We start from the raw sequence: 12,377 nt of genomic DNA, 5'->3' as shown, positions 1-12,377 counted from the left end.
GGACCCCTCAGCAGAGGGCAGAGGGCCAAGCCTTCTGGCTTGTATGTGGCTTATTGTCTTAGGGCTGGCGGGGCTGCAAGGAACAAACCCACAGCACACCCAGGGTGCACCTCCATCCAAGAAGGGGGAGGAGGTGAGCTGGCGTCACTGAGTCTTCCCCTGCCCCCTACCCTTCACCGCCTGCCCCTCCCTAGCTCCCTATTTGGCCATCCCCCTGGTTGCCCCCTCCCCTTCCTTACATGGTCTGGGAGCCCCCTGGCTGATCCTCTCCCTTGCCCTTGGCTCCATGAATGGCCTCGGCGCTCCTCAGTGGTGCGAAGGCGACCAAATAAGGCAAGGTGGCCGACCAGGCCCCCCACCCCTGCCCCCGGCCGCTGCAACTGACCCCGTCCGTCAGCGCATTATAAAGCGGCGCGCCCCGCGCCGGGCACCCAGCGCCTGCTGCCCGAGCCGAGCCGAGCCCGACCCGCGGACGGTGAGTCAGCGCCCGCCCGCCCCGCCCGGCGCCGCACCCGGCCGCAGCCCGCCCCGAGCCCGTAACCCCGAGCCCCGCGCCGGCCACTTCTTTGAAAAAGAGACCACACTTCTCGATGTGGTTCTAACTTGTTTGGTACTGGGCGGTCACAGGAGAGGAAAGCGCAGATCACGAGCCCTGCGGCCCCCCGCCCCGGGCATTTGGGGTCCCTGCTCTCATGCGCGTTTCCCTCCAGCTGGGGCTGGGGCATGGGAGTGTGGTTGAGGCCCAGGTGGGCTCTCAGTTTGTGGAAAGGCAAAGTCGTGAAGGGCTGAGGAGGACCTCCTTGCACCCCGGGGCAGAGGGTGACTCCTGGCCAGGGAACTTGGGTGAGTCCCTCTCCCCTTCACCACGCACGTCGGCCTCGGTCTCCGCAGCCTCTTCCCACCCTGCTTCTTCTGCCCCGAGGGGAAGGGAGACGGGAGACGGCAGACGTTCCCTCCCCTGCTCTGTCCCCTCCTCGGGGCGCGAGGAGGCCAGCGCCACCGTGGGCACTGAGCGCAGGCTGCCCTGCTGTCCACCTGCAGACCCCGCCGAAGCTGTGCCAGGATGTGCGACGACGAGGAGACCACCGCTCTGGTGTGCGACAACGGCTCTGGGCTAGTGAAGGCCGGCTTCGCGGGGGATGACGCGCCCCGGGCTGTCTTCCCCTCCATCGTGGGCCGCCCGCGGCACCAGGTAAACTTCCCGCCTGTCCCGGGCCCCACTCCTGCCTGCTACCTCCTCAGTCCAGCCGTCTAGGAAATCTCACCTGGCCGTCCTGTTCCATGAACTGCTCAGGTCAAACTAGGGAAAGGATGGATTAGCCTGAAACCCAAGCGCAGACAAGCAATACTCACACCACCAGCAGCATGCCACCAACCACTTACACTCGTCCCCCTTCTACTTCTCAGGGACACAGCCCTCCAGGGGTCCCACCCCCGCATGGAAAAGCAAGCAGCTTCCCTCCTCCACTCCTGCCCCACATTTTTATTACGGTGTCTTCTCTGACCCTTACACACTTCAGTTTCTCACCTGGCCTCCCTTGTCAGTCCTGCTCAAGACTTGGAACACTGTAACTCCTCTCAACCAACCAGGACCCAACCCACATTCCTCCCTCTTGTTCACAGCCAGCTCGCTGGGCTCCCAAAGGACTTAAATCTCTCTGCTTCCTGGCTGTTGCATTTTTAGAAGCCAGCCGTGACAGAAGCAGCAAGTGCCATGGTGATAGTGACATACCACCCTGTTTATTAAAAGAAATGCCAATGCTCTCTGACTCCGCCGGACAGGCTGCCAGGGAGGAGAGCTGTGTGCGTCGTGCTGGTGGCCGATGGGCTCCCCTGAACAGTGCTGGGCCATCTGGATTTCCGGGGCAGAGGGATAATGGCATAGCAGCCCATCTTTTTATGTTCACTTGATGAATGTCAAAATCTTTTCTTAGGAGAAATACAATGTGTCATTAATTCAGTCATTCCACAGTGTAGTCATTTATATTCCGGTTGACATGGGGGATGAATTTAATAATTTAATGAAGGCATTATGGTATTTTTAAAATGAGGTGAGGCCGTACTTCTTTGGTGAAATAGCTTCATTCCCCTCTCCCTAGTTAGAGACTAAAGAACAGGATTGTACCTGGGGAGTGTGTGGGGGGAGACGGAAGGTACTAGATTGATTTTCAATATTTCTAAACTGGATAAGATTCTATTTCTTTATTATTTCTGGTATCTATAAGATATTCCTTGACTCGGGCAGTTAGATGTACATTTATAAGGCATTAGTTACATTCCTAAAAGAGTGGAAGCTTGATTTCCCTGTCTTTTTCGTCTTATAGGGCGTCATGGTGGGTATGGGTCAGAAGGACTCCTACGTAGGAGATGAGGCCCAGAGCAAGCGAGGTATCCTGACTCTGAAGTACCCCATCGAGCACGGCATCATCACCAACTGGGATGACATGGAGAAGATCTGGCACCACACCTTCTACAACGAGCTCCGTGTGGCCCCTGAGGAGCACCCCACTCTGCTCACAGAGGCCCCACTGAACCCTAAGGCCAACCGCGAGAAGATGACCCAGATCATGTTTGAGACCTTCAATGTCCCTGCCATGTATGTGGCCATCCAGGCAGTGCTGTCCCTGTACGCTTCTGGCCGTACCACAGGTATGACTGGGCTGTGGGGACAGTCACTGATTCACCACATTCCTAAATCACTGACCTGGCTATGAGTCAGCTTCTCTCATGCTCCCTGGGAAAGGTGTCCCTGAGAAGAGAGGGAGGTAACAATAGCTTCAGATCACAGACATTTCTACGAGTTGAAAGCACATGGGGGTTAGAGCCTTACCTTTCCTAAAGTATGTGAGGCCACATATTAAGGTTCCACATGAGATATGAACTTGCAGTGTAGCCTTTGGTGGTATGTGTTCCATACCAACGCCACCCCTGGACGCCTGTCCCCAAGGAGAACCAACATTCCCCACAGAGTCTGAGTCAAAAAAGAACGTGGGAGGCAAGAAGAACACGCCTGGATGCTCCCATAATGTGCTAATGGCTGATGAAAGGGATGGTCATTTGCAAGTGTCCTGGGGAAATTTTTCTACTATAATATTTAAAAGGGTGAGCTGTTGCTGGCTCCCGATTGAGCCTCCGTTATGCTCATTTTTATTCTTTGTGTGTAAGGAATCTAATTTGATCTGGATCCATGCCCAGTGCGAGTATCTTTTAGCCAAGATTGGAAGTGGGCTTTGACACCACTAAAGCAGTTGTGTTTTCGGGGATTTACTTGGCTCCTGTCTGTTTCTTCTGACAGGCATTGTTCTGGATTCTGGAGATGGTGTAACTCACAACGTTCCCATCTACGAGGGTTACGCTCTGCCCCATGCCATCATGCGTCTGGATCTGGCTGGCCGGGATCTCACTGACTACCTCATGAAGATCCTCACTGAGCGTGGCTACTCCTTTGTCACCACTGGTGCGTTCACGCGCGCGCGCGCGCACGTGTGTGTGTGTGTGTGTGTGTGTGTGTGTGAGATCTGCCGCGGCATCGTGTCTGCTTTTTCCCTCCACCAGAGGATCCACCTACGCCCCCACAGTTGACTTCATTCTTCAGAGCTTGACTATGCTACCCTTTATTTCTGCAGCTGAACGTGAAATTGTCCGTGACATTAAAGAGAAGCTGTGCTATGTTGCCCTGGATTTTGAGAATGAAATGGCCACAGCTGCCTCTTCCTCCTCTCTGGAGAAGAGCTATGAGCTGCCCGATGGCCAAGTCATCACTATTGGCAACGAGCGTTTTCGCTGCCCCGAGACACTGTTCCAGCCCTCCTTCATCGGTGAGTGGTAGTCTGGCGCAGGGGCATAGCTCTTCCCTGGACATCTAGGGGCCCCCCGGAGTAAAATCGATTCTCATCAAGAAGGATTAAGGGTCTCTTGTGTTGAAAGAAGTCAGAGCTTCGAGTCCCACCCCGGTCAGCCTCAGACCCTGATGGCTCATAAAAGGGATGGCCATCCTGTTCTGTTGCAGTGATATGACAAAAGATGACACGCTGACTTCGTGTCAAAATAAAGAACGAGACAGAATAGTAATAGACTGATCTGTATCTGCAGGAAAGGAATGATTACTCAGAAGCGCTGACTTACTCCAGTTAGTCCATTACCCAGTAGCTGGACTTCCTCTGAAGTCACTCATCATTAAACGCAACCATAGTCAGACTCTTGGTAATAACTGGACCCTAGTATTTTACCAACCATCTTGGCTCAGGAATGATTTCTAAGAGGAAGATTGACAGGATCTGATTTTAGCCCATAAAGAAAAATTGCATTAATCTAATTCTAATCTGTGCCTCACCCTTTCCAACGTATCTCCGTACAACTGATGCATGTGTTCAAGCGTTCACTCCGAACAGGTGCTGAACGCAGTGGTTTGTGTCTTCATAGTCTGTTGGGAATGAACTGTCAGCAGTGTTAGAGACACCTGTTCCATACACACCTTGCACTATATCTTAAAGAAGAACATATGTTTCAGAGACAAATGGGCGACAGTGTGTGAACACAAAGGAGTCCTGTTTTCTTCCCTCCGCCCCTGGGCCCCTGGCCCGAGTGCACTGTGATTTCCCTTTCTTTTTTTTTAACTGATTTCTAGGTATGGAATCTGCTGGCATCCATGAAACCACTTATAATAGCATCATGAAGTGTGACATTGATATCCGCAAGGACCTGTATGCCAACAATGTCCTCTCTGGAGGTACCACCATGTACCCTGGTATTGCCGATCGCATGCAAAAGGAAATTACTGCCTTGGCTCCCAGCACCATGAAGATCAAGGTGAAGAGTGCCTGTGGGTGGGAGAGGCAAAGCGGGTCTCGGGACTGCGCACGGAACTCACACTGTGCTCCCCGTCTCCTCTACACTTTACTTCTTAGCTTTTCTAGCACTTTTCCCAAGAGAAGAGACTTGAAAAACATTTTCAAGCAGTGGATAATAATAGATCTTGGAAGAAAAAAAATACCCTAAATCTCTGAACACATTTTAAAAGTCTCCAACTTTTGGGCTAGCCTCCATCACGCATTTAGCTTGTTGCCGCAGTATACTCTACTTCAGAGAAGTGGGGCAATTCTGTTTTGTGGAGTCTTTGATAATGGACAGAATGAGACAGGAGAAAATGCATAAAACTTGATTCCGCCATATTAATTTTTAGTAGGAAATATCTCACGTTACAATGAGTTCCGACCTCACGTTTTCTTCTGTGACTCTCCAACGTGTTGCTTGATTCATGGCCGCGAGTGTCAGAATTCACCTGAAGCTTTTGTTTTCCTTCCGCAGATTATTGCTCCCCCCGAGCGTAAGTACTCTGTCTGGATCGGGGGCTCCATCCTGGCCTCCCTGTCCACCTTCCAGCAGATGTGGATCAGCAAGCAAGAGTACGATGAGGCAGGCCCCTCCATTGTCCATCGCAAATGCTTCTAAGGTGCCTTCTCTCGTAGTCTACATTCAGGATGACAGTGTTACGCTTCTTGGAGTCTTCTGAACCACCCTCCCTTATCTCTCATCCATCATTGTACAGTTTGTTTACACATGTGCCATTTATTTGTGCTTCTAATATTTATTGCTTTATATAAATAAACCAGACCAGGACTTGCAACGTACAAGAGCCTCTCTCCTTTCTTTTTCTTGGAGGCATGGGGTGGAACCAGTGTAGGCTTACTTCAGTCTGTGAATTCATATACTGGTGGCTTTGCCCCCAGGAGCACTATAACATCAGTACCACAAAGCACGTCAGATGAATTGGTGTGACATTTAGCCGGGAGATACCACACTACATATCAAGTTTACACTTTGGGATGGAATCATGAATATATGTTACCTCTGAAAAGTAGATTAGCTTTAACTCTGCGTCGGTGAGACACACGAAATCGGATTTCACGATTCTTTGGGATTAGTTGCTGTGAATGACAGTGAAAGTTGTTGCAGCGTATGTTCCAGTTGTTTCGTCGCTTTGTAGAAACTTTGTAGAAACGTACATATTAGTAATGAGAAGGTCAAAGATTATTTTAAATAAGTTAGTTTCAATTCTCAATTCTAGACTCCTCACTTGTCGTCCTGAGGGCTATGTGTTTCCATGGTGAAACATGGAAGCCAGCTGACCCTTAGGTCCAGCCGTGTCCCGTTCCGAATGTTCCCAAAATAGATCAAGACCACTGTGCATGTTCGGAATAAATGTGAGGAAACAGGCGCCAGATATTTTTGCTTCATCAGTAACTAACTTGTGCGACAGAGGTCTTTGGGCCGTTCATATCTTTGAAATCCTGGGCTGTGGGGTTCAGTGCAGTGAAGGCTGTGAAGTCTGCCGAGAGGTGAAGGGGAGTGGGAAGCCACAATATTCCCTTTATTCCATGCTGGACTCTCTGCAAAGTATGCTGAGGCAGGGGTTGGGGGCTGCTGGGGGTAGTGTCCAAAAGAATCAGCCGTGCTCTGTCCCTGAAGGGCTCACATCCTCTATAGTGAGCTCCCAATGTGTGCGATCTGGGAAGCTTCCAGGAGGTGGGCATGGGTCTGGGTCTTGAAGAATGGTTAAGAATTACAGAGGTGAGAAGAGCGGGCAGGAAATTTCAGCAGAAGGAAATAGGGCAGAAGCCCGCAAACAAGTCACAGGGCAGGCTGGTGGGAGTTGATAACTTAGGAAATCAATTTGCACTGGTAAATTTCCACCTGATTGTGGAAGCTCTAAAATTTTTCATTTTCAAGTTAATTGTTCATGAACCGTTGGAGCATTTGAATGGATGTAATTAAACTTTTATCTATTGGTGAGGGAATCAAGACAGATGAAGCAAGTGGTTCAATGTCATACAGCTTGTGGGATACCCAAGATAGAAAGCCAGATTTTCTGACATCGAATCTAATGGTGCTTCTCAAACCATCTTTAGTCATAAAACTTCAGTCTTCAGCTATACTCGTAAAGTTATAAACATAAAAATATAGACATAAAGCTTTCGCCATGGTCTTGGGGCATTTTATCACATACCTTTTGGGAGTCTGGGTTCAAAATTTGGAGTATTTGGGGCTCATCAGACATCTTTAGTAAAGTTGCCAATGTCATTATTCAGGGTGATAATTGTGTCTTTATATTATTCATCCCAAAAGTATCTATCTCTTGATCCCTGACTCCGGGCCAAGCACAGTAGTAGGTGTAGGGAACACAAAGATAGATCAAAGCACATTTTCTGGGCTTCAGGAGTTCAGAGTTTAGAGGCTGTGCTATTACATTATAGTAGCCTGAGCAAACTAACGTAAGATTTTCCTACATGTTGGGCTTGATGCCCCAAGATTCACAGTCTAGCAACTTACCAGTGTCTGGACCAAAAGGGTATCTTCCTAGGTGATTCTGACAAAAATTCCAGGGATCCTCAGTCCGACCAGGTTTGAGGACTGAAACATACCATCCTTACCATGGGAACTGATCGATATTAAGTAAGGGAGGTGTGGTTCTCCAATGAAAGAGAACAAAATAAATGGCATAAACACCATACTTAATGCATTAGACCAGGAGGGAAAATTTAGTAGTTTGTGGGCAAGGGCTCCAACTTCCAGTCTGAGAGTTTTATTTGATTTAACAGGCCATGAGAAGGTCTTGGGAAGAGCAATGACTTTATTCAAACAAAACTGGGGGGTGAGACTGAGAAGCTTTGGATGATGGTATGTGTGACTGGCTAGATATTTTTCAGACTCCGCTGTGGCCCAGGGACCCAGGAACCTAACAGTCGCTCTATGACCAGATTAACCAGGTGTTTAAGAAGAAATAAGTCAGATTCACTTCGTGATTAACATGGTATAAATGCTATAAATATTTCCTAGTAACTGGAAGGTACTGAAGAAATTTTGAGTCCTTTAGGCCAAAACCAACAAAGATCGATAATCAATTTAAGTTTGTTAACTTTAATAGAGCAAAGAGAGTAATTTTATTTCAGCCAAAAGTCCTGAGTTTATTCAGAAATAACAGCCATCCCAAAAGGACAAAAGGAAGGTCAGCTTTTATTGGGTTTTAGGAGGAAATTGGAGAGGATTGCTTAGAACAAAAGTTTATCGGAAAAGAACCAGAGTTTGAGATTGTGGTTTCTCACTGCGAGTGGGAGTTAGTGCGATGCTGCTGGGGCAGGGAGGGATCTTCTTTCCTTCTCTGAAAAGCAGGAGACAAAATTCCCATGTGAAAAATGTCCTCCTGTGCTGGAGTGATCCTTACCTTCCTTCTTCTCCTGGTGACGCAGGCTGCAAAGAGTGGTGCGTGCCAGAGAGCGCCCCCTTCAGGGCTTCCCTGCTCCATTGTAAATGAGATTTCCTGCATTTATTTTCCCAAGGTCTCTGGGGCTCATTATACAAGGAGTTTCTCCTTCGGGCACAGCTTGGCTGTTGCTATGACAACCAAACTCCCATTAGGAAGCTACAGGATAAAAGCTCTTGGAGAGATTGCCAAAGTATACTCTGGGTCCTTGGTGAGCTCAAAAGTCGAAGCAGTTCAGCCATCAGCTCTGTGTGCAACGAATGGAGGCAAGCAAGACTGACCAGGCAGATAAAGAGCTTCAGCTCAAGAACAGCTCTCTCTGTCGCTGGGGTTCTGGGCCCTCTCTCCTGCTTGAGGAAGGAGAGCTGAGTCAGGTGAGAGCTAAGCAGGGGTGGTGTGCGGGACCCCCAATAGGATTGTTTGCTTATGGCTCTGCATTGTTTCACAGCAGCTCCCAAGGGAATCCGGGTTGGGGAGAGGAGACGGAAAGAAAACAGACCCAAGGGAAAGTTGCAGTCAAGCTGAATTATAATACAGCATTAGTAGTAGATGAAAAATGGACTCTGCGGTTAAGTGTAAACAAGACCTTGGATCAACAGGTTTGCTTGAAGAACTTTGGAAATACTACTGGATAATGACAGGGTAGGCATCATGTAGGGTAGCGTATGAGACAGCAGGCATTGTGTAGGAAGTTAAAAAGCAAATCTGATTTAGGCACAATAGTGACATTTTTCCCAAGACACCTTTAACTCTAGGATCTACCTTTTGGACTTTTTTTTCCAGGATCTACCACCCAGTGCTGGTTACCAGGGACACTCTCCCTACCACTCATATCTTGATGACCCTTAACTTATTGCATTTCTCTAGAGATGAGACCATGCTAATTAACATGTCAGTTACCTAATCTATGTTCCTGGGGGAAAGTTAGAACATATTTTCCCACTAGAGAGCACACCCATAATTTAACAATACTTCTCTGTATCTATCATCTTCATCATCATCATCATCATCATACTAACCTGAAGGTTTGATATTGCACGAGCTTTCAATCAAAAAGATTAAGTTCAAATCCTGGTTTTGCCACTGACTAGTTGCGCGTCTTTTTAGTAAATAACTTAGCCTCTCTGAACTTCAGAACAGAGGGACTAACTTAAATCATGCTCCCAGGAGCACCTGAGTGGCCCAGTCGTTAAGGGGATGCCTTCCGCACAGGTCATGGCTCTCTGCTCAGCAGGGAACCTGGTTCTCCCTCTCCCTCTAGCTACTGCTCTGCCTACTAGTGCACTCTCTTTCTCTGTCAAATAAATAAATAAAATCTCTCTCTCAGAAAACAAAGATGGTTTTCATAAGCGGGAATGACAGGATGTGCTGTGGGTTGGATGGGGCAGGCAAGAAAACGGAGGAACCGCTGAAGCTCCCCAGGGTGCTGGCTTGAATGGACTATGTGTTTTCAAGGAAATTAAAATTTCAAGGTAATTCAAATGCAGCTGCAGTCCTACAATGGAGAGAGGGCATCATCCAAAGATGGGATTTGCCCTGAGTCTTGAAAAGCATTAAGGGGTTGGGAGAAAAGGAGGGAGACTGAATGAGCAGAGAGAGGTTTGGGGGACATGAAGGTGGTAGGGAGACCTGACTGGAGCAGAAAGTACGTGTGGGGAGGCAGCAGTCAGGTAGACTGGGATCCAGTAGGATGAGGACTAGGGCATGGGTTTTGGAGACTCGAGAGGACACTGTTCTTGCCTAGTAAACCCAAACAATGATAGAACGGCCCTACAAAGTTCCTGTGAAAATGAAATGGGTTAAAGTTGATACTGTGCTCAGGCCTTGACACATAGTAGGACCTTAATTAGTGCTCTATCATCGTTGTTGTTAATTAACATTTTTACACTTACATATACTTATTTATGTATAGTGTATGTAATATATATTATACATTATACACACATGTATGTGTGTGTATGTGTGCACACATAAGAATTGAAAGACAAGTGTGGAAATTTGGATTTGATATGAGAGAATATGTGTTCTCTGCTCATGTTTCCTGAGAAATGATCCACTGAATAATATTTAAAGAAGGTGAACTCTGGCATTTGGATCCAGAATGGTCTAGTGAGCAGAGATCCTTGCTCAATAATCCAAGAGCAACTAGAGAATTCAGGAAGCACCTACGCCAAAGGCTGAGAACGTAAAGCTAGACACTCCTTCATCTGCCAAAGGAGAGACGGACCTAAATAACTTCAGCCCTTCAGGACGCAGTCTTCAAAGAGTTCAATTAATAATCACAGTGGCCTTACATTACAGAGTCTCTTTAAAAAAAAAATCTAAATTGACTTTCTGAATTCTCATGTAGGAAGCCCTTTTCGTAGCACATTGAGCCTCCTCTCAAGCTGAAGCAACTTATTTTAAATCTGTTTAAATCTTACAGTAAAGGGTAGCCACATTCTCTTTTATACCCACTACTCTGGAGTGTCAATTCCATTGTGTTATAATAACTGGTTTGATTTTAATACATAAAAGGGAGCTCCGTCACTGAAATATAGTATGAGGATTCCAATTTTTAAAAAGAAAACCGTAGGTTGGTAGGGATGAGAGTTTCAGCAGGAAGAACTTGATGAGTATTTACTCCAAATATAAATCTTAATAGGGAGGAAATAAAATATAAAATATATATCCAAACTCTAAAGAGAAAGAAGCATGATGCCAGGAATTGAAAATCTACTACAATACAATACTACAATGTTAAGTTGAAGCCTCCATCAGCCTGGGTCCCCACAGGACTGGAATGAGTGGTGTCTCCTGTGGACCCAAAGCATCAGTGAGAAATACTGTTAAGTGACCCATGAGCTTGTTTGTTACCACGGCATAAGTGAGCCTATTCTGACTGTTAGCACCAGCTTCCGACTCTGACCTCCCCAGGATTTCACTTGGCTCAAGGGCTCTGAGTTATTTCACGTGGGATGGTCGTTCAGGGTGTCCAAAGTCCCACACTATCAGAAACAGAAATCTGGTATTGGGTAATTTTATTCAATTGGCGGGGGAGGTTGTTTTTCTTTGGCATATGAATGAAGTAGAAGATCTATCAGAACTTACATCTTGTTGGTTCAACATGTGAGCAGCACGCTCAGGAGGTGAAAATGAAGGGTCCCATCCGGTTAACTTTGCTTTACTCTGTGTCCAAAGTTTGCACCCAAACCTGCCTCATCATTGAATTAGTTTATCTTATTTTTTTTTCAACCCTAGGGGTGTTTTATTTTATTTATTTCTTTTCAGCATAACAGAATTCATTGTTTATGCACCACACCCAGTGCTCCATGCAATACATGCCCTCCATAATACCCACCACCAGGCTCACCAAACCTCCCACCCCCGCCCCTTCAAAACCCTCAGATTGTTTTTCAGAATCTTATTTTTTTAAACAAAACCTTCAAGATATAATTCACATCCCATACAATTCAGCCATTTAGAGTATACAATTTAATTGGTTCTTGGTATATTCACAGACAGATGCGGTCATCACCACAGTCAATTTTGGAACATTTTCTTCATCTTAAAAAGAAACCTCATACCCTTTAGCTCTTATTCCTGTGTACCCACATCTAGAAGGACTGGTGAGATGATCCAGTTACATATTCCTTCTCTCCAGAGAAAAATAGAATGATAACCTTGTCTTACTAAAGATCCCTATTGCAAGAAAAATAAGGGAAACCATCAGGGCCTTTCTTCATGGGATTCCTTCTGCACGGGCCTCGTGCCTCCTCATGGCCAAGAACTTCCACAGCGCACAGAAGACTCCTGGAGACACTCATTTAAGTTAGACTCCTGCTTCACCACCACCCTTGGTTCATTTCCTTTGTAGCCCATATTATATGATCTTTGTTTTAATTTTGTTACATATGGTTTATATACAATAACACATGTCCATTTTAAGCAAGCAATTCAATGAATTTTGACAAATGTGTATACCCAGTGCCACCATCGCAATCAAGATACAGCACACGTCCCATCCCCTCTCATATGCCCTCCTGTTCTTCCAGATTCAGTCCTCTCCACCTCCATCCCAGGCAACCCTTTCTATCACTATAGATTAGTCGTTTTTGGTTTTTTTTTTTTTTAATGT

General features: G+C 46.8%; 1 protein-coding gene across 3 annotated transcripts; it reads left to right on the top strand.

Annotated features, from left to right (window-relative positions):
- The first annotated feature begins 308 nt into the window (after positions 1–308).
- ACTC1 (actin alpha cardiac muscle 1) lies at positions 309–5,634 on the top strand. Of its 3 annotated transcripts, none has more exons than XM_080807985.1 (7): positions 309–475; positions 1,042–1,192; positions 2,325–2,649; positions 3,296–3,457; positions 3,627–3,818; positions 4,628–4,809; positions 5,308–5,634. In XM_080807985.1, the coding sequence occupies exons 2-7, from the start codon at positions 1,064–1,066 to the stop codon at positions 5,449–5,451; spliced, it is 1,134 nt and encodes a 377-aa protein (XP_080664111.1). In that variant the 5' UTR covers positions 309–475; positions 1,042–1,063; the 3' UTR covers positions 5,452–5,634. The 3 variants fall into 3 exon arrangements, with proteins under 3 accessions (XP_080664111.1, XP_080664112.1, XP_080664113.1); XM_080807986.1 differs by having other exon boundaries at positions 434–843; XM_080807987.1 differs by lacking the exons at positions 309–475; positions 1,042–1,192 and adding an exon at positions 1,777–2,051.
- The last annotated feature ends 6,743 nt before the right edge of the window (positions 5,635–12,377 follow it).

The sequence above is a fragment of the Martes martes genome (genome assembly GCF_963455335.1).
Source record: "Martes martes genome assembly, chromosome: 7".
Lineage (NCBI taxonomy): Eukaryota > Metazoa > Chordata > Mammalia > Carnivora > Mustelidae > Martes > Martes martes.
The sequence above is the reverse complement of the archived record's forward strand: the minus strand, read 5'-3'. Positions and strand labels throughout refer to the sequence as shown.

What these genes read in the sequence shown, in the direction of transcription:
- ACTC1 (XM_080807985.1), top strand. Translation starts at nt 1,064, where the DNA reads ATGTGCGACGACGAGGAGACCACCGCTCTGGTGTGCGACAACGGCTCT. An exon ending in TGGGCCGCCCGCGGCACCAG is followed by an intron (nt 1,193 to 2,324) that starts GTAAACTTCCCG and finishes TTCGTCTTATAG; the next exon opens with GGCGTCATGGTGGGTATGGG. An exon ending in CGCTTCTGGCCGTACCACAG is followed by an intron (nt 2,650 to 3,295) that starts GTATGACTGGGC and finishes TTCTTCTGACAG; the next exon opens with GCATTGTTCTGGATTCTGGA.